The sequence below is a fragment of the Crocodylus siamensis genome, chromosome 11 (assembly GCF_052110815.1).
Source record: "Crocodylus siamensis isolate JL-2025a chromosome 11, ASM5211081v1, whole genome shotgun sequence".
NCBI classification, from domain to species: domain Eukaryota; kingdom Metazoa; phylum Chordata; order Crocodylia; family Crocodylidae; genus Crocodylus; species Crocodylus siamensis.
In genome coordinates this window covers 21,578,202-21,600,501 of record NC_143405.1, presented here as the reverse complement: position 1 = coordinate 21,600,501, position 22,300 = coordinate 21,578,202, and the positions used below count along the sequence as shown (strand labels likewise).

At 43.6% G+C, this 22,300-nt stretch overlaps 1 protein-coding gene across 2 annotated transcripts in view; it reads left to right on the top strand.

Moving 5' to 3' along the window:
- RAD54L2 (RAD54 like 2) overlaps window positions 1-22,300 on the top strand; it is a 98,513-nt gene that overhangs the window by 57,162 nt on the left and 19,051 nt on the right. For both annotated transcript variants that reach the window (XM_090022979.1, XM_090022980.1), the window contains 7 exons: window positions 15,937-16,135; window positions 17,570-17,709; window positions 18,638-18,769; window positions 19,540-19,772; window positions 20,556-20,738; window positions 21,010-21,143; window positions 21,775-21,971. In XM_090022979.1, coding sequence (XP_089879105.1) covers window positions 15,937-16,135; window positions 17,570-17,709; window positions 18,638-18,769; window positions 19,540-19,772; window positions 20,556-20,738; window positions 21,010-21,143; window positions 21,775-21,971 — 1,218 coding nt within the window. The remainder of the gene's footprint in view (window positions 1-15,936; window positions 16,136-17,569; window positions 17,710-18,637; window positions 18,770-19,539; window positions 19,773-20,555; window positions 20,739-21,009; window positions 21,144-21,774; window positions 21,972-22,300) is intronic.

The following is a 22,300-nucleotide window of genomic DNA, read 5'->3' as shown; positions in this document are numbered from 1 at the left end:
TACATTAAGCAGCATGTTACTCTTGGATGAGTCTCATCAGTTTCCAGGTAGGATACAGTTTTCTGTCTCTCTTCTTTCTCCTGCTTTCCTGTGACAGATCATTCCTTTTAATACTTTGATGCTACAGTGGGGCAGCTTATGGTTTTTTAGGAAACTACTAACATGGAGCACGGTACATTAGGATCAGAGTGTTTTGTGAGGCAGTTGAATTGGCAGTTGTCTGACAGTGGTGAAAATGTTTGAATATTCAGTCTTCTGCATTGTGCATGTAATTTTGACTCAGATTTGAGACTGAAGCTCTTTGCATTTGTAATAGTGAAGATTTTAAAGAAAACAGTGAAACCTGTCGTATGTGCCACAGTGGCGACTCCAGTTCTGTCATTTAATATTGCCAGAGTAGTTTTTTGGTGAGAAAGATGGTGATTGTCTTTTACAGGTGTTGTTTTACATATCCTTTTTGCCCCCCCCCTTTGGGATGCTTGCATTTTTCCCTCTGTCTCTGATTGTAAGAACACATCCTAGTGAAATATTTGCTGAGAAAAGATGGTGATACTATTATTGAAGGTACATCTGCCTTTGTAAACCCTTGCTGGCTGGGCTGCAGTATCTCTAGAAGCTAGTCTTGACATTGCATGCTCCTTCTAGCATCTTTACCTGTTTCCTGCCATTATGTAAGAACCACAACAGCTCCTCTTCTACCTCATCTCAAGTCGGGGGGGCAGGGAATGCCGAGGATTATTGACAGTACTTTGCATTGTTCTCATGGAGCCTCTCTATAAAACCCTTTCCCTTAGCTGTTCATGTGTGCAGAGCTCTACTCTTCAGAATTCAACTTGCCATTCTTGTGTTGGTGGCCCAAATGCCAAAGATAGTTCTCCTCTTCTTAGTTGGAGAGTTCAGGTCATGAACCTTGTCATTACAAGAAGCTTATATAATAGAAGGAATGGGCTGTTCAGGCAGTCTCAAGAATTCCACCTTTAGTGTATAGGAGCCAGAGCATGTGGTCTTTGAGGTTTGCAATAGAAGCAAAAAGTTCAGTTTATAGCAACCAGTTGAGAGCCACAAGGATTCTAATAAGAATCCACTGCCTTTTCCTTTATATGTCCATGACTATAGCAACAAGTTAAGGAAGCCAGATCTGGGCGGATGTGAACAAAACAGGGAAAGGAATTAAATTGGAATGACTTGAATAAACTAGGAGTGTGGGTTAACTTAGTGGCTTCTCTAACCTAGGATGGGAAATGAATATAAGAATAAAGAAAGATTTGAGAAGGGAAGATCCTTTGGAAGATCCAGAGTCATTTGTTCTGTAGAAGTCCCCCTCTGTTTGATGGGTTATGTTGGGGGTTGTCCTACCCCTCTGTATCTCCTTCTTTGGCTAGGGTGATGGAACAGGAAGATCCTCAGCACTCAGGTTCCTGCTGGGAGTTTGAACCTTCAAAAATCTTAATCAGGTAGGAGGATGGGGAAACAACATTGAAGGATGTTTCACTAAATTAAATTGGACTAGTTTTCCATCTATCAGAGTTCTTGTGTCACTGTAAACCTCACTAGAAATCCCACCATTTTATTAATCATCCTTGATAATGCTTCCTAAAATGGTAGGTGGCAATAGATCTCAACATATTTTACAAACTACTAAGGCTTACAATACTCTGAAAGTTAGGGAAGCGCTGCTATCCCCATATTGTAGAGGGGAAGGTGAGGTACACAGAAGTAAGGTAACTTGTACAAGGTCACACAGTGCGTCTGTGGCAGAGCCGAAGCCAGAACCCAAACAGCTGTCTCCCTGGCTCTGCTTTAAACACTTTAAGCTTCTTGCTTAAAAGGCTGTTCATCATTCAAGCTCAGCAGACATCTCCTTGGGGGTAGTCAAACCAGCATGTGCTATGTACACTGAACTTGTGTTGCCAGTTGTCAGTACTGCATTTTAACATGTTTTTGGATGTGGAGATTTGTTTTCTCAATTTTTATGATACCACCAGGTGGTGAAATTTGTTTTGTTGCTGTATGCTAGCTGCACAGTATTTCAGCTGAGTCCATCACCGTGTAAGATAAGTGACTTATAAAGGGAAAAAAAATCCCAAAAACTTTTCTTTGATGACAGCAGTGGTTGCAATACATCTCTAGAGAGCCCTATTCAGAGAGAGCACAAACTGTGGGTACTTCGTATTCTTATGGGGCTGTATTTAGCATGTTCTTTCTGTCTTAAATCTTATGTATGAGACCAGGGAACTCCGTGTTACCTTTGACATCACGGCTTTGAGTTTCATGATTCTGGGCAATTTTTGAGTCCTTTTTTGTTGGTCTAACTGAATCAATGCTCCCTGCTCAGAGCATGCAGAGCAGCAGCAATATTTTGGATAAACCGGGAAACAAATAGCTGTCCAAGCAGCGATGTTTTATACCAGTTTTATTAGCTGTCTAATGTGCATTGTCACTCTTCTGGCCGGTGATAATGGGAGAAGTGCCAGAGGCCCAGCAATGACACTGGTTCAGATTTTGTAATTTGTATTTTTCTCACAAGTGGTACCTTTCTCACTAAACAGGTCCTTAAGAATTCTCCCAAAATTATTTTATGGATGAAAGAGCAAATAGCAGTTAAGTTGAAGTATGTGTGTGTTATGGGTTTTTTTTTAAAATATTTGCTAGTCAAGTAAGGACTTGCCTTTAAGGAAGGAAGCCTAGTCTAATAGATTGAGGATAGGACAGGAGCCAGGGACTCTTGGATTCTCATCTTGGCTTTGATAACTGGCTGTGGATGTTAAAAAGCAACCTAATTTTGCTGCCTCAGTTTCCCCATAAGTAAAGTATGCAGGATAATATTTACCACATGCCTATTGTGAGGATTGATTATGGTTTGTAAAGCTTTTTTATCTCAATATGTGCTGGGTGTATATATACATAATTTTTTCACCACTCCTGTACTACACTGTTGTTGCCCCAAGCAATGACAAAGGGCTGCTTGGACACTGAAAGGAGATATTTTGTGAAGGAATTGTCTTTCATGCAGTTCTCTTAAATGGTGATTTGAGTATTGAATGTCTCTTTCTTCTTAACAGGCCATGAATGAGGCTGTAGTGAGGACTTTGAGCAAAAATATTAGCATGATATTTTACTTTATCATAGTTGTTTCTTTTATGCCATTTTGGTGGCTTTGGAGGCGTGTGGCGGCAGTAATCTTCTCTATTATTTCTCCTTACTCTGAGGATAGCCTGGTATAAAGCTAATACTATGGCTCCCAACTACCCTTTGTAAACCAGTGCTTATGTAATCATTGCATAATGCAAAATGCTTGCTCCTTTCCCCATGCTCCTCACTTTCTATCCCCTGAAAATTACACAAGCAGAACAAGAATAATTATGGTAGCGACCAGAGTAATTTATCATGCACATCAGGATCTAGTATATGTCTATTGACTGGGGCCAAATTTTTTCAGTGTGGGTGTCTAAATCTATGTTTAAGCACTTAATTAAAAATGGCCTCCCTTCAGAACTTTACCAAAAAAAAAAAAAGAGTCCATTGAGGCACACAGGTGTGTGGTATAAACCAGTTTAATTTTGTTGCCTGACCTTTTCTTTTCTTTTTTGCCAGCCTAGTTTAAAAAAAACAAACCAAAGAAAAATTCCAACCTTGCGTTATTAGGTTATTTGTTAATTGGGGTAACCAGAAAGCCAGGCTTCAGTTGCTTCTTACTTGCGGTTACTGAAGTAGCAGCTTGCTGAAAATTTCCCAGCACTGGAGTCACTGCAGCTTTTCTTGATATTATTGCGTTTAGTTTATGTAACTAAACTGGGGGTGGATGAGAGTGATTGACAGGACAAATGCAAGTGAATCACACATGACTTACTAGTAGATGAAGGTATGTGTTGTAGCTTTTTAATGGTCTACTGACGTGTCTGAACTGTGTGAGAGAGAGCGTTTGTGGTGGCTGCTTATATTTTTGATTTGAGGTCAATGGTTGCAAAGGTAGATACTTCCTAGGTTTATATGAGGGTGCAGGATGGTCTGGCTTCCTCCACCTGAGGATCTTACAGCTGTCCTTATTAGTGTCATAATATGAAAATGATAAAAGTGGAATAGAGAAGAGACTGTCAAACTCCCAGTTCTGGGCTCCAATCATTAAACTAGATTTGTGGAGGAGGAGATTAGCCAAACAAAGGCATACATTTCTGAATGGACACTGGGAGAGTTGGGCACTAAGGCATGGGATTGTTATCTGTTTCCTAGACTGAGAAGGAGACTTTGTTGGAATGGATGTACTTGTGCATTGCTGAGACTTGGCTGGAACAGATACCTGTTTTCTTCTTTCAGCTGAGAGCGTTATTTGTAAGTGTGCTTCATACAAAAGCTTATATAAGTGCTCTTTAGTGTTTATGTAACTTGGGTCTCTTCAGTGTGTGCAGCACTGAGGTCTGGCCAGAACAAGAGCTCTTGGGTATTTGGGGCCTGGTTTGTCTTGCATAATCTCAGGGTTAGAAGATATATTGTCTGTCACCAGAGATGGTCTTTTGATGTTCCAGTTTGCCTCTAAGCACTCTTGGCCTTTTTTTCTTTCCCTCTTAATTTTTTTGCTGCTGCTTTCCTGTTCCTTTTTTCTGTTCTGTTCATTCTTTTTGCTTATGAATGATTCTTTCAGGTCAGGGAAGGCGTTTTTCTTCTGCAGCGCACGTCGTCAGTAGCTGAGATGCTGAGAAACCTCTCGGAAAAAGAGGCACACTGGCTTTTATATTTTTGAATCTCCATGCTCGAAAAATCTGGAGATTATCCTCCTTAAGCTAAAGATTTCAATTGTCTGTCTTCCGTCCCATCATTATATCTTCAGCAGTATGCTTCAGGGCCTAGTGATGTAGTATCCCCACATCTGGTCAGATGGGAATGCTGGTCTTCCTTCTGACTACAGCCATAACTGCAGTCTGCCCAGTAAGGTGACTAATCACAGTTTGAATAGCTAGACCAGTAGTTCTCAACTGTTTTAAATTCAAAATATCGCTTGGAAAATGTTAACTCTTAGTTTGCACTCTTTGACTACAGATGCATAATAAAGCAATTATTCTGTTGCACAAAACTCAGAAAGACCACACCAGGCTGGAATGGTTTTTAATACTATGAATTCCTATTTAAAACTTCAGGGTGCATCTTGCGAATCATGTTTGCACACGTAGCAGTGCTAAACATTATATGGCACCCTGTGGCAGCCTTGAAAGAATCTCAAGGCAACTTGTTTGAGAATCGCTGATCTAGATAAAAAAATGTGTTACCTGAACTAAAAATGTAGCAGTTTGTTAAACCAATATGCCAATTTTTGCACTCTAGTTATAGAGGCAAATACAAAAGAGGGATCTGGCATAGTTGATTCCTATATAAATCAGCAATGCTAATGAGGACGGTGGAGTTTGATATGTGCTGTGTGACAGGCCAGAGGCAGAATTGGGAGGAAAGTTCTGGGGTGTAAGTGGTAAAGCCTGGAAGATGCACTTTTCTGCCTCAGTATAGCCATGAGTATGACTCATGGGAGGGCACCACTAATAGCAGCCCATGTGTGAAGCTGGAGCAAGAGCAGGTGAGAATTAGGTTATGTTCTGTCTGTAATCAGTTTCCAGACTGCTTTCTTTTTGCAGGTGAGGTTACAGTAGCCAACTCTGTTAAAGAAGGGCTGGCATATCCTGCTGTGTTAAGGGATCGGTACCTAGGATTACAACTTGGCGACAGATTTTTGGCCAACAGCGGGCCACATTGCAGGGTGTGGAGAATTCAAGACCTACAGCTGATTGTCATTGATGACACTTGCCTATCATTTCAGTAGTAGCATATAGCTTGGTTTGGTTGTATTAAACTCAGGATGAAACATTGCATGCTGGGATTAGTAGTCTTAGTCACATCTTTGCAGTGAAGACTGGAGAGTTTAGCAGGCTTCTGAGCTGTGTTCTGACTCTCTTGTCCCCTTCTGTTGGGTGAAGAGATGTCTCACTTGGTACTTTAACACGCCCTTCAAGTGGAGTGATATTAGGCTCTGAGAATTGCATTTGCTGTCCTTTGCACATCCCCTGGGGCTGTGTTGGAAATGGAAATGATGGTGACCCTAACAGAGCTAAGAATACCTGGAGAAGCAAGAAAATACACAACAGATGGAAGATTAGTGAGAAGAGATGCTGAGAATGAAATGGAGTATAGTCACAAATGCAGATGAAAGAGAATCCTTTTGTAACAGAACTGCTGTCTAGTCAGCATGGTGATCCATTCCTTGTGGGGAAGGGGAATAACCAGTTCTCCCTAGGTCCTGCTAACTTTCAGGGGACCAGGAAAGAGTGGCTGTTGGTGTGCAAGTGCTGGAGTGGGTAGGTGTGTCTGTTATATAATGGTTACATAATTAATTCTTTGTTAGGCAGTTGTGGGTGGGAGGGGCTTAGAGCTGTTGCGTTGCTCTAAGGTCTGAGACTGATTATTTTAAAAAAGGAGAACAAAGTCTTTTTGATCTCTAATTAGGTGGCTTGATAGCAGTGGAGATTTCCAAAGACTCTGGACTCTGGCAGAGGCAGTCTCTTTTTCCATCCCTAAGGAGAGGTGGATTTTTTTTTTTTTTTTTTTGTGCTTAGACAGGGTATGGGGGACTGATATAACTGATCTTCCCCAGTTCTGTTTAGAACAATTCGTGGAAACTTTGCTTGACCCTCACTACTCTCTTCCAATAATCTCAGTCAGGACTACCTGCAGGGATTCTTATCTTTCTTGATTACTTTCTCCTCCCCTCCCCAACCCCTCCACACTTGGTAGTTCAGTGTGGTACTCCCCCCCCCCCAAAAAAGAAAAACAAAAACAGAAACAAAAACCAAAAAAACCCCAACTGCCTTGCAAGTGTTTTTCAAGTGTTTCCATAACATAACTCCTGGTCTTGAAAGAGTGTCTGGTGGCTACTATCCTCCCTCTCCACCTTCCCCCCCTCCAACTGTATGGTACCCATGTGACAATAGTTGCTTACATGGCATTCATTTTCCGAGAGCATTTAATATATTTTCAGCTTATTTCAGTACTGTTTATGAGATGGATAGAAGAAGAGCCAAGGGATCCTGTGACCAGCTATTGTGAAATGCTCATGAGTGCTTTCTGCGCTCCTACAGCTTGAGAACCTCTGTTCGCTGTAGTAGGCTGCAGAATTCAGGCAACGCAGGTCCATTTGCAATTCACAGCACAGCTGCAAACTCCATAGAACCACATATGGGCAGATTCAGGATATCAGCAAGGGGGTTGCATCCCCTCCCCCCTATCCTTGGTTGTGTGGCACGTGCACAGTGAGCTGAAGAAAAGGAGGGTGAACAGCACTGATGCTCACCCCTGGTCTCTGGAGCTGTGTGAAAGCAGGGGCTTCAGCCAGAGCCTGCACTGACCTGCTGGTGAGCTGAGAGAGCTCTTGGCATATGGGGAGCTCAGGCAGTAGCTATGCTGGCATGCCAGGGAGAGCTGGCTGCATAGGCACTACACAACCAAAGGGGGCTATTGGGTATGCCCGCCCCCCCCCCGGATCCATGCATGCTGCTACAGGAAACCTCTTCAGACTTCACACTGATTTTGTGATTTGTGCTTGCTCTGACAATCCACCACTGTAATCTTTTACATGGTGGCAATTAAGTGCATCAAGGTTGCAAATGTTGCAGTTGCAACAGCACAATTAGTCTTTTCAGCACAGTTCCCAATGCTCTTCCCCTTTTTCTTTCTGTAACTGCTTTGGCAGCTCAGGCTGCCTGTGTTAGTTGGTGACTGCCTAGTCACATAACTGCATGCAAGGTCCCATGGCACTTCACATAGTATGTGACTTTTCTTAGCTGTGTCTAGCTGACTCCGTCCTACACAGGACAAGGGTGAGGAAACACAAAGTGGTAGCTGACCGCTCTGCCTCGTCTTAACACATCTACAACACTCCTCTTTTTAAAGCAACTAAAGAGAGCACTCAAAGATAACACAAGATAACTGTTAGGTACCCTGAGTTACAGTAGTCAGGAACAAAAAGTAAAGACCAATTTCTGTGCTGAAAGGACTCTAAAATCACAGTTTTGCCAGTAGAGAGCTTTGCATTGTGTTCCAGAGGTGTTATGTAGCCTACTGCTTCAAGGGAAAAAGCCAGTTCATAACTTTATAGGGACTAGTTAAAACAAAAATGTATTATGGGATGTATTATGTATTGTTTGCTGCTGGGTTTTTTGCACCTTCCTCTGAAGCAGCTAGTATTACTTGTGGCTGGAGACATACCAGACTGGATGGAGCACTGGTTTAATTCCGGTATAGCAGTCCCTAAATTCCAATGGATTTGTGGTTGTCATCAAACTCAGTTGAGAGTTGTGTGCACATAGTCATACTGTGTTATTCCGACTTGACGCATATTCAGATGAAAGTTTTAGTGTTGGTTTTCTCCCTGCTGAAATTAAGAAGAGAAAGCAGAAAAGGTTATCCTTTAATTGATGCCTCAAGCAAACATATTTTTCTTCATGATGCTCTAAATTCTGGCTTTCCTGCAAAAGTAGGGTAAAAGGGACAGGAGCAAGCTACTCTGCTGTGCAGAGGGGGCCAAAGGGTACCATGCTCCAGACTTTTTAATTTTGCTTTCTTCAAGGTAATCTGAGAGAAGGGAGCTATGAGCTTAGTTCTGATTGGCTGTTTCCGTTAGCCAGTCAGAGTGAGAATAAAGTGCTACAGACAGACGGACAGACGTAGGCTTTTATTCTAATATTGTAAAAGCTTAAGTCGGTCTGTCGGTAATGCTTTATTCATGCTCTGATTGGCTGACGGAAGAGCTAATCAAAGTGCTCCAAGCCTGGAGGAGTTCCCCCACGATTCTGAAGCTGCAGCGAGGACCGGACAGAGGGTGGTGGAGCGGAGGCCAGCAGTGCTGTCCTCGGCTTCTCCACCCTGCCCCCTGCAAGAGCCAGAACAGTGGCAGCATGGGGCATTAGGTGGCAGCATGCCATCCCAGCCCCCTCCCCCCTGACATTCTTGATGGGCAATTGACTAGTAATAGAATAGTTTTTGTCCCTCTATACAGTCACTGCTGCTGTACAGGACAGAATCACTTGATATTTATGTAAAACACCATATGCTTTGCCTCTTGGGGACTTGTGCAACTATTTCACAGTGCCATAACAACATCCAAGGCCTGTAACAGCCTGCTGCAGGAATGATTTTTGGATATGGTACATTTTGGGTTTGTGAAAGCTGTCTGTTGTAGATGCTATGCTCAATTTCAACTTCTACTTGTTCCACTTCAGCAGTATAATGTAGTGGTATAGAAGACCAAGCAAGCTGTCTATAAAACAGAATTAGGAGGCCTAGTTACAATATGGTTGTCTCAGCTTTCTCAAAGGATAATTTCAGGTTGTAGGGCAAAAGGGACTGGTCCAGTACCCACTTACGGAACACGGACAAGGTCCAGTCTGAATTACAGACTGGAGCCATGTTGTAACCAGGTGACTGACTTGATTGCTAGTATGAACATACCCTCAGACCTACAGTAGTCTTTAGCTTAGTGACAAACAGTTGGTGACATTTACTTTGTTGTTCATTCAAAAAATAACATTGCCTAGGAGGCCTGGTCATGGACCAGGAGCCCATTCTGTACAGATACGTAACAAAAAGTTCAGGAGCCTGCCCCAAACTGTTTTATAATTTTGTTGAATCTGAACATAATTGTTTGATATCAATATGCAACATGGTTAGTAATCACAAAAGCTAAATGTTTCATCCTAGCCTTGGCTGACACATAGTAGTATATCCAAAGGGGGGCATTTGGGGCAGCAGTGCTGGGTGCTGCAGTTGAGATGGAGGGTGGGGGGAGGGGTGCAGAAATTAGCCTCTGCTGCTGTAAAGGATGCAAAGCTGTCCTGTTATGCCTCTGTACATAGTTGTCTATTTGTAAACAAAATTAAGTATCAGAAACTCCCCTTCTCCCCCAGCCCAACTAGCCCTGTGTAAACAGTTTTGCTAGTGGTCTTTTCATCAGTAAGCTGTCCCAGTGTGCATTGCCCCACATATTGCCAGTGCTGCTATCCTTGCTGAGGGATGGGATAACTGGCCACTTTTTCCTAGAGTGCGCTGAAAGCATAAACCTAGTATGGCAGTTTTCAACATGCAGATGTGGACACATCTGTGTCGTTAAAAAAGCTGCTTGTACTATGTCAGATTAGTATGTTGAGAAGTTGGTCACATGAATGCAATTGTATTCCAGTGTAACTGGCTTGGAGAAGTTAGGACAAGAATTGATCTGTTACATATCAAGTGGGAGTGAGCGCAACTCGAATGTTCTCACTTCCCTTCCATCCCAGAGATCAGAAGTGTTTCTATCATGAGGTTAATCTTGGGTCCCTGGCGCATGTTACATTCAAGATGCTAGTAGCAAGTTAATTGCTTCTTAAATAGTAACCTGGCCACACATGCAACTCAATTTAAGGTGTGATAATAGAGTAAATGAGCCACAAAGTTATTCCACATATAACGCGTAATAATTTTATGGCTCATTTGTGTTGCGCTTTAAATTGAATGGGTGGCCACCTGTGACCTGTCAGAACTCTGTATGATGCCCAGCTGGGTGACGCATGGGATTTATACAGCTCCTGGTGCACAGAAAGCCTGGCATCAGGCTGCAGCAGCCCAGTCCAGGGGTCCTCATGTCCTGGAACCTGTCCATAGGTCACGTGCCACTCAGCTGGGCAGTACACATGGTTTTAGAGCTCCCGGCAAATGGGGACCGCAGGACTGGGCTGCAGCAGTCTGATCCTGGGGTCCTGTGCTCCCCAGCTGGGATTTTGACAATCATCCAATTGTCAGCTGAGGCCAGGGACTGGTTTGATTCCTGGCCCCAATTTACAGTCAGCTGACTGAAACTAGAGGTGCACGTATACATCAGTTTGATATCGGATCGGCACTGATATAAAGAAAATTGATTGCGTTGGAAATTGGCCTGATGTAGCCATAATTTGGCTGGTAAATGCCTGTATACATGTGCAGATGCAGCACAGTATGTAGGCAGCGAGGAGCGCAACCCAGCAGCTTGGAGAGCTGTGTGCAGCTGGGGAGTCTGGTGTGTAGAAGGGGAAGGAAGAGGTGTAGGGGTCAGATCAAGGCCCCTGCAATGAGGGAGGAGTGGGGGTGGGGAAGGGGCTGAGGCAAATGCTGCCCAGGCACTGGGGGGAGGGGGGGGGCAGCTCAGCTTCCACCACTGTGTGCCACTCATCCAGGAGCTGTTGGTCTGGCGCTTGTCCAGTAGCTCCCGCCGCTGCTACTGCCACTCCTCCAGGAGGGCATGGGGAAGGCGTTTGTCCCCAGATCTGCGTGGGGCGGGGCTGCACAAGGCTTTTCCTGTCCCACCCTGTGCAGATCTGGGGCATACCCTTACCCTCCCAGATGAGCAGTGGGAGCTGTTGGGCAAGTGCTGGATTAGCGGCTTTTGCACCAGGGGCATGCAGTGGTGGGAGCTGTCCCCTGGACAAGCCGGAGCAATGTCCCACGTCTGTCCCACCCCATCTGGGCAGTGCTTGCCCCAACCCCACCCCCACTCCTCCCTCACCTTGATCTTCCTCCCTGTGCCCCTTTCCTTCTCCCCCTTTCCACTGCACCAGACTTGCTAGCTGTGAGCTGTTGGTCTGGTATCGGAAATTGCATTGGTATTAGCCAATATACTCCCTTAGAAATCAGCTATCGGTATCAGTCCCCGAAATTTCTATCGGTGCACCCCTAATTCAGACCCCTTTTCATTTTTCTGGTGCAGAGCCTGGGTTCGTAATCTTGAACACCCCCTGCACCAGCAAGTAAGGTGCAATTGGGGTCTAATCCCTGATCTCAAAATCATGCCTCCTGCCATGAACATGTGGCATGGCAGGAGACATGATGCCTGGGATCATGGATTAGATTCCCATTAGGACTGTGCAAAGCTTTGGGTGGTGATTTTGATTTGGAGGAGATTCGGCCCAATTTGGTGTCCAAATCTCCAAATCTGAATCGAATTAGGGGACCAACTAACAGGTCCAGGTAGAGTCAAAGCTCTCCAAATCTTCAGAAAAGATTCGGAGAGCTCTGATGGTTTAGGCAGTCCCCGGTGGCTGCAGCAGGGAGCTGCAGCCAACTCCGAGCTGGTAAATACTAGGGACGAGGAAGGTGTGCTGGGGGAGGGAGGAGGGGACCATGGGGGCACCCCTGGCAGCCCCCAGCCCTCCCCTGAACCCTGCCTGCTCCCTCAGCCCCCTCCACGGGTGCCCCGCCCACCCCAGGACCAGGCCCTCTAAAGAAAAGCCCTGATGCTTACCAGGTGCTGCTGGGTGGGGGGGGGGGCAATCCCTGCTGCCCCCCACTGCCCCATGCTGCATGGGGGGCTCTGCATGAGCCTCCTGACCCCCCTCCCCACTCCCACGGCTGCCCTGCCTGATGTGCCTCCAGCCCTTTAAGGGAAAAAAGCCCCCAAAAAACAGAGAAAAACCCCAGGACTCACTGCTCCTGCAGTGGCCTTGGGGCTTCTGGGGGCTCATGCAGAGCCCCCAACGTGGTGGGGGGCAGCAGAGAGAGGTTTCCCTTGCACACCCCCCTCCCCCCCCCGGTTGGCAGGAACAGTGAGTTGGGGGGGAGTTTCAGGGGTTTTTTTCCCTTAAAGGGCTGGAGCCATGGTGGGTGGGGCTGCCATGGGGGGGACTGGGGCACCGGTGGGGGGGTGGTCAGGGGGCTTGTGCAGAGTCCCCCATGCAGTGCGGCGCAGCGAGGGGCAGAGGGGATTGCCCCCCCCATCCACCAGCACCTGCTGAGTCGGGGCTTCCCCCCGCCCCAAGTGCAGGAGCTGGGGCTGGCAGGGCAGCCATTGCCGGGATGGGCCTGGCTGATTCGGATATTTGGCAGCAGCTGAATCTCCAAATCGGATTCAGCCGAATCGATTCAAGGCAGTGATTTGAACCACCAAATCGAATCACTGTCCCCCAAATTGGCTGAATCTGAATCCGGAGCAAATACTAACCACTTCGCACAGGCCTGATTCTCATTGCACAGGCCTAATTCTCATCACATTATAACTCCCTCTGTTAGGGGGTCTTAGTTTTCAGTATGGTGCTATCACTGTTTTGTTTCATTTTCACAGGCATGAACAAATAATATGATAAGAATCACTGCCCTGCCTTGTTCAGTCTTGCTGTTTGTATGTAGTAAACATTTAAGCCATGTCTTCACTGAAGAACATAATAAAATAAATCTCCGCTAGCTCTAATGGCAGCTCATCTGTACAGGTCTGACTGCTATTAGGAAATGTAACATAGACAGAACACCAGTAGCTCATAGTGTCCAGGACACTTGTAGTGCCTAGTGATTTTTACCATAGTGTTAGTTAACCCTGTCTGAAAAGCAGCTTGCTTAACATTTTTACAATGGATCTAACCCACAGGAACCTTGCCATGTTATGGATCCTTGCTTTAATTGCACTTAGCTGAATTGGTGAAATCCATTTTTGCTAAAGTCCCTAATTTAGACCTAATTGTGTAGATGGGTATATACTATGTATGATGTCTTACATATGCACTGTGGTCCACACCATAGGACTTGTAAGCACAAGGTAAACACCCACATTTTAACAACCAACTTACATAGGGTTAGGACTGAACAAGGTTATGGTTTGACCGTTCACGTGGGCAAGGCCAAATCATGTTTTCAGATTAAAATTCTGGGTAAGGTAGACCTGTGTGGGTTTTTTTCTAAACTCTGCTTGACCCCAGGTCTTGTGCTGATGCTTCAGCATATAGAGAAAATATGGAGACGAAGAAAAGTGGAGAGACCAAAGTAATAGTGCAGTGAGACTGAGTGAAGCTTGGAGGAACACATTGGAAATGGATATAAAGCTCCCACATTCCCCTGTTGAACCCTGGATTTTACTACCAAGTCAGATTTGTCCTGATGCACCTTTTCCTGGTAATATGGTAGAGAAGAACCAGTGTTAAAGGGTAACTACATCAGTAATTGTCAGGGGGTGGAAGGGGGTGGCTTCCTCTCCAAAATGAAGATGACTTCATGTTCTCACTCATTTATTTTCAAGGTCCCAGGGGCTTAGGGTGAGATGGCTTTGTTTGGCTCTGGTAAATCACTGGTTTAATGACTCATCCTGTAGATTATGATCACGTGTGCCACTGTTACTGCTTCCCTTGGCCCTATTTCATCCAGTCTTTTGATCAAGTTATATAACTGTGAATCAAGAGGGGAAAAAAGTTGAAGAATTGTGGGTAATGTGACTGAAATGCATCTTTAGCTCAAATGGGAGAACTCGTGTCTGGGAAGCCCAGGAAACTGGATTTTATAGCTAGCACTGATTTCTGCCTGTAAAAGTAATGCAATACTTGTTCTTTGAAGCCTGTTTGTGTAAGGATGCCTGTGTCAGTAATGCCCTGTCTGATCTAGAAAACGATCCCAAGTTTGTCTGTCTGCATTTGTAACAATTAATACTCTGTTTGTCATGGAGTCAGCTGTACCTGTTGTTGACATCTGTCAACACTTACTTTTTTCAGCATCGAAGGGGCCTGGCAGTACTGATATTTGTAGAAACCAGCTCATTCTCAGCTCATTTGCACATTGACCCATTATGGGTTGTGTTCAGAAATTTGGTATGAACTCTGGTGTAGGGTGAGTGTAAGCACCAGTTACTCTTGGAGCTATAATGTTAGCTGCACTGAGCTTGCAAAGCTGCTCCCTTGGCTCAGTAAGGAAATTAAAGATGGGGTCCCCAAGCACTGTAAGTGCATGAAAATAGCGGTAGGACTGAAGTAATAAGCATATTAGTGCTGTATTCATGACCTATTATACTGTTGCATCCTCTGTGACAGTCAGCTCCTCTTCAGAGGGGTCTCCTGTTGTTTCCAAAGGTACTGGTGTCACTGAGCATATTGTTTCTCTAAATAGATTTGCCCTTGAATATATTTTTCTTTTTGGTGCCTCCCTATCCCCTGCCCTGCTGCCCCCCCCATCTTCCAAAGGAGATCCTTTCTTAAGTGACTATTACTGAGATTTAATTCTGTATATTTGGGAAATAGCATGGAGCACAATTTGGGGAGCAGGCCACTTCTGCTTTTTAAGATTGAATAGGGTTTCATAGAAAGCTGGGTCGAGCATGTTGCTTTTATGAAGCTTGTTGGAATCTGCCTTTTAAGAGTGAAACACTTGGACAGAAGTATGTCCCTGTTCTGTGCCACTGGTGTGAGCTTTGCTATTAACAGTGTAGTGTAGAATTAAATGTCAGAACAATATGTCACGTTTATGTAGTTTTATGCTGCTGAAACAAGTCCCTGGTGATGAGGTGTCTTGAAGATAGGAGGATATAAGAATAAGGAAATGGTTATGGAAAGATAATATGGTCCTGTACCTTTTGTTGCTTTTTAAAAGAGCCTTTGCTTGAATGTAGGATTAAATGGGGGCTGTTGGAAGCTGCCGTGCTGTTTGGGCCAAGGACCCATGTTTGATCTCAGTTTGTGGTTTTTGTGGTGGAAATCCTGTCTGTGCTCTGGTGTCAGGAGGCAGAGAAAAGAATTTGGGGCTGCTTTTTTGCCACCCTCTTTCTCCTAATCTGTCTTCAACCTGGCCACTGTGCAGGTTTAAAAACTTGTTGACATTTTTCTTGTCATGGTATTACAGTTTAGTTCTTCTAAGTCTTTTATTTATTTTTTTTTAAATAGTGCAGTTTTCTCTGTCCCAGGAAGTAAATTCTTCACTGTACAGATTTAGGACTGTATTCAGTAGCATCTTCAATTGTAAAAAGTTACTTCACAATGTTGACCTAAAATCTACAATACTACTAGTGAGCTAGAAGCAGAATAAAGATTCCAGTTGTGCTTTCAGTTCATACCATGGTAAACAGTTATGTAAAAACTGACTAACGCTCTGTAAGATCATTGTTTCCAGCTCACTTTCACTCTTTTTTTTTTTTTTTTTTTTCAGACCAGCCCCAGGAAGCTGTGTTCAGTAATGACCATGTTCAACACAATGAGGATGGGGAATGGAAACGCTCTACTTCAACTACCTCATCTCAGAGCAAGCGGGCAGAACGACTCTTACAGAACCAGCACAAGGGCCTGGCCTCTGAGGACACCAAAAAGAAGAGGGCTCAGAAACCTTCTCACATGAGGAGGAACATCAGGTGAGCAGCAGTAGAACAGGAAGGTCCCAGAATCTTCATGGTGGGATGGAAACGGAGTCTTATTAATTGTATTTGTATAACTTCTAGACCTGCCACAAGTTTTCCTTGCAACCCAAGGGCTTTGCTGGTGAAATGCTGTGATTTTAAGCAGCAAAGACCCACATTCAGTCTGCACTAGTACACTGAAGTGAAAAGTTGCTGTTGAAGTGAAGAGAGCCCAGAAGAGAAATCTAACCCCTCCCTCTACCCTTCCCCCTCGATTATATTTTTATGTTTCCTGCCAGAGCTGATGATATTGCAGGTTGTCTAAAATATCTCCCTTCCCTGCATTTAGATCCCTGTTTTGCAGGATTGCTAGGGGCATAACTGATAACTTAAGTTGTGCATCCATTTTCTCTTCATTTTACAACATAGTAATTTGAGACCTTTTTTTAGGTTCATGCTTACAGCCTTACATCCTGTCACAAAATAGAAGAAGTTTAATGTAAATCATTAAAGATCGGGGGAATCAAAATGGAATTTTACACCAGCTAATGCTGCACAGTTGCTTATATGTTTAAAAAAAAATTGGTGGCTTCTGTCTGGTTCATAATGCAATTGGCACTAATTAACTGAAGGAACCATGATGAAATGGACTGTAGATATCAAGACACTAACTCATAAGAGAGCTAGAATGAATTGCCATGTCAGCATGTTGGCACTGTGCAAGGCCAGTGCTCATGCTGTACTTGTCTCCTAGAGAGAAGACTTCAGTCTCCAGAGCTCAGATCTGACATTTTTTAAAGTAACATGAAAAGGAAAAATATTTTGGAAAGTTTATTTGTATAATTACCATTTAATAGTAATAATAGGACACCTCAGAGAAATGCTTGAAATGAGTATGTTAATTCAGAGGAGGTCATGTTTCCTGAAAAGAATGGGAGCAGACTAAAATAACTCGAAAGGACTTGTTTGTTTTTTAGCTAAGGGTTTTTTGTGTAAACTGGTGCTTTGTCTCCTAATGTATCTCCTTTTGTGCATCAGTGCTGTTTGTGGACTATAATACTCTAGAAACACCACTGACCTTTAATGCCCTCCCCTCCCCTCCCCTTACTGAGAGAGACTTTCACACCAACTGACTGCTTCTAGCTGAGTCAGTCAGAATCGCTCAGTTGCCTTTCCCATCCAGCCAGCATTTTGTCCTTGCCATACTCCCACCTCTTCCTTACATAACAGTCCCACTTCCCTGCAGTTAAGGGAGTGAACAGAACAGCATTCCCATAAATCAGTGGTTACGTTGAGCTTTTGGCTATGACCTTTTTAGCCTCTGGAACTTGGACTTTCTAGAGTTTGTCATTCCTTTTTAGGACCAGCTGTGAAACCACCGTAGTTTTCTTAAGATAGCTTCTCCCACTATAACAAATTAGTAATTTCTGTGCTTGCTCATGTGTTCAGAAAACTTCTGCGGGAGGACCAGTTGGAGGCTGTGACAAAAGCAGCCCAGCAGGAGGAGCTAGAGAGAAGAAAACGGCTAGAGCAGCAGAGGAAGGACTATCCAACTAGCATCCCTACCGTACCACTTGAGTTCCTTTCAGGTGAGCATTGTGGGTTGCTGTCAGTGCAAGAGGTGCTGAACAGGACGAGAACATGGTTTTTTAAACCCTGACAAACCACTTCCCCTTCTCAAGATTCAAATACCAGAACACTGTCCAAATAGTAATATTTTGACTAGCAGTAAGATGTTGGGCAGTGAAGACGTATAAAAGATTGTGATCAGGCTTCAGGATTAACACCCCGTCAAGAATAATGGGGCAGTTCAAAACTCTTGGAGTTATTCTTTTCAGGCAGCCTGCAGACAACTGTGTAGACCAGGATTGTCATTTTAAGGTCTGTGAATTGTTTTAAAGTGTTATTAATAAATATTTTTAAGGGTTTGTGAAATTTATTATTATTTACTTTTTAAAATGAAACCTTTAATTATTGAGGATAAGATTGCAGCTCCTGGAAAAGAGGCCCATTTCCTAAGTCACAGAGGCTGGCCGCAGCCAATTCTTTTCTTCACATGGGACACTTAGATGTGTCCCAGTCAGTGAAAATCCTTTCTGGATGTGGTATGCTGTTATTGCCACAAAAGGTAGTTGCTAGTCCCTCAGAACTTGTGTTTATATCTTCAGTATAGAGAGCAACAATAGAATTAATGAAAAGGAAACCTTTTCCATGTTGAATGGCATTAAATATTCAAGAGATGAACCTGTTTTTCTCAGGTGCTTTGGCACCTGAATGATGAATAGCGTGCAATAGGGAACGTTCCATCAGTGACTGGATCATTGTTTAAGTAGAGACTGAGAATGGAAAACAAATTGCAACCCAGGAAGCTTGAAACATAACAGAGGAAAGTTCATGGAAATTTTCAGAGCTAAGCAACTGAAGCAAGACTAGAAAGTAGTATTGACTTGACTGTACAGTTTTTTCCCCTTTCTCATTATTATTAATTGCTTATTATTGTTTGCTGTACACAAAAAGAGGAAATAGTGTTGAGAACAGCGGAGGCCACCCAGCTTCCCCCTCAGGTCCTAGCTGAGGAAGTGATCTGCCTGGATAGCAGCAGCAGTGGCAGTGAAGATGACACAAAAGGAAAAAATAGCACTAAAGATGGTAAGGCTTGCAACCAACCTATTGCTTCTCCCAGTACTATTTGTATTGCTCTGCTATTCAGCCCTGAGTCCCTTGTTTCATGCAGCCAGAATCCAGCTGTAAATAGCTTCAAATCTTAACACTTAAGATTTCTTTTTAATATAGCATTGATTCTACTAGCTTAATCCCAGACAAACCTGCTTTAAACTTGGTTGAACAGGCAGTCTGCAAATTATTTCCCTTTTTTTTTTTTTTTTTTTTTTTTTTTTTTTTTTTTAAGAGAATGGCACATATTTTTTTTTTTTGGTGCACATATGAAGAAGTAACTCCTGCCATGCATCGGCTCTAAACAGTATTTTAATATTCAGATATACAGCAGGAATTGCTGGGTGTAATCTCTTGTTGAAATGAGAGATAATTTGACTTCCATATACAATTCCAATGTTGTTTTCCTTGGGAAGAGAAAGGGGGTTGTAGAGCAGCATTGTAGCTAGGTAAAGTGCATATTGGGGTTGGGAAAATTTGGGAGGGAGAAGAGAGGAAAAACTCTAGGACAAAGTGCTTTGGAGCAGCCTAAATTCATTCTTATGCGCTGCCCTGATGGGAAGAGGTGCCTATACATAGCTGCTGCCACTAGAAAAAAATGGGGGCCATGGAGTAGGTGAAAATGAGATTTGCAAGTGTTGGGGTGATGCCATTTTCAGAATTTCAGAAAGATGGATTGTTTCCAGTCATGGCCTACCCTTGGGAAAAGTTAACACGCTTCTCTGCCTGTTTGGTTGCTTTTACAGAAGTGATAGAATTGAGTTCAGGAGAAGACGATGCTCTCCAAATTGTGGACAGCAGTGACTCTGCCAATGAGGGGGAGGATGATGGTACTGAAGAGAGCAGTGGTGCTCATGTGAATGATGCCTTAAATCAGTCTGATGCTCTGGGGCAAGTCATTATCAACATCAACCATCCACCAAATGAAGAGGACATTTTTCTAGCTCCACAGCTTGCACGTGCAGTAAAGCCTCACCAGGTACAGGAAGCCTAGGCTCAGCACATACAATGATTTCAGTGAAACCTGTTATTTATCCTAGGAGCTGAATTCCATGCTATGAGTTTGTTGTAGTGGAGCTATAGATAGCGAATCTTTCATGATGGCTGTGGGCCAGGATTTGTGTGGTGGCCAGTGCAGGCAGTTGAACTATGGAAAGAACTTAAATAAGGGTTTTGGCTATATATTTCTTTGATTACTGTTATCTGATGAGTAGGATTATCAACTCCTCAGTCCCCTGAGCTTGTGCTAATGCAATGTTAGAACATGTACAAATAAGAATGTCCATCCTTGCTCCTAACTTCACGATTTGTAAATTGAATTTCTTCAGCTGTCAAAGGTAAAATATTTTAGAATTATTAGAATTTACATTGATGCTCTGACAAGTTTCTTGATGCGTTTTAGTGTGATTTGGCATTGCTATAATATGAAGGAAAGACCAGAGAGGTGCTTTTACTTCCCTTTCATGTTTGGATGAACATTATTATATCAAATCATCAAGAACCAAAACAGACCCTTTGGATTCTAAATTGATGTTGGGATGGTTAGAATCATCTTTTCTGAAAGCTTAATAATCTTTAACAGTGGAGCCTATCTTTAAAATAGTACAGTAAATCTGAAATGCCCCCTTGTGGGTTTTTTTATGTCTGTCTGTCTGTCTGTCTGTCTGTGTATATATGCACAGAGTTTGTTCATTCTGTAGGTATGTACCTATTTTGTTATTTCCTACCATCTTTTTGGCAACTCTTCCATTATTCATTCTAGATTGGCGGGATCCGGTTTCTGTATGATAACCTGGTGGAATCACTGGAGAGATTTAAAACCAGTAGTGGGTTCGGGTGTATCTTAGCCCATAGCATGGGGCTGGGGAAGACCATTCAAGTGATTTCGTTCTTGGATGTACTGTTCCGGCACACAGAAGCAAAGACAGTCCTTGCCATTGTACCTGTAAGTAGCTTATGAGAAGTGTGGATGGGTCCACCAATTGGGCTTTGCTTTTCTGGAAATGGGGTTAATTTGTTCTTCACTCCCACTTCCATTCCCTAAGTCTTTGAAGGTATATTCCATGGCCCACTCTCTTTCCAAGCCCAGTTGGATGGGATTCCCAGGTCCTATTTCTGTGTTTGACATTCTGTCTCCTGAGTGTTTAAGTAGCTAAGTTAACTGGTGTTTTGTGTGGTTCACTGACCCATCCATGGATGCCCTTTATCCCCTTCAGGTGAACACTCTCCAAAACTGGCTAGCAGAATTCAACATGTGGCTCCCTGCACCTGACACCCTTCCTGCTGACTATAATCCAGAAGAGATTCAGCCCCGTACCTTCAAAGTCCATATCCTGAACGATGAACACAAGTAAGTGCCTATTACCCTTTCAGCAGTCTTAATCTGCTTCTTGTGGAGTTGTTTTATTGAGGGCTCTGTAGCACTATTGCAGCATTTGTTTTATACTATTCAGTGCTTCCCCCCCCCTTCCCCCCCCCCCAATTTCCCTCTTATCCCTGTTCCTCTGTACATATGCAATATACACCTTCTTAGATAAGGATTGTAGTATGTGGAAATGGTGTACCTTTTACTGGGTGCATCATTTTAATGTTAATATCTCTCTTCCTGTTCCATATTTATGCCCTCTTCCATCATGGTTCTTGGCTCACTTGTATGTTTCCTCGCTTCCAGTGTGATGAGGAAAACAAATGCCAGAGCTAGTGCTAATTATGCAGTGACGTATAGGAGGTGCTGTGTTTTGTTTATGGCAAATACACACTTTGGAGGCTAATCATGCCATTCCTTAGGCAAATGGAGCTGCTTCATATAAAAGAACAGCAGGTCTTCATATAAAAGAATGTCACTGTGTGCATCTGATTATTTGGTGTAGTGTCAGAAAATGTTTCAGTTGACTCTTTCCTGCCAAACTCTAGCAGGAATCCCTTTTGGTGAAGCTAGCTTTAACAAAAGCACAGGTTTCATTCTGTCTTCTTTTTTATAGGACAACAGCTGCCCGTGCAAAAGTAGTGAATGACTGGGTAACGGAGGGTGGAGTACTGCTGATGGGATATGAGATGTATCGTCTCCTCTCCCTGAAGAAGTCCTTTGCCACTGGCAGAAAGAAGAAAACAAAGAAACAAGCTGGCCCTGTCATTATTGACTTGGATGAGGAAGACCGACAGCAGGAGCTTCTGAAAGGTAAGAAGCCAGCCATAACCGGAAACATTCTCCTCTCTTACGTTGGATTGGGCCAGTATGCTAACTCTTGGAGATGGTCCATAGCTGACCATCTCCATGAATGGTTGCTCTTTAAAGCTCAGAACAATTAATAGTGTATGGGCACTAGTGTTAACAGGTTGTTACTCTCAACACAGTGGATGCCTTTGCTTAGAGTTGCTTCATGTGTGTCGTCTTTAGCAAATTAGCATGAGCAGCAGGGTATTGGAGAGAGACTGCTAGTTTCACATATAGAGTAGGGCTGTGTGAAGCTTTGGTCTCTGATTCGATTTGGTGGAGATTCGGCTCAA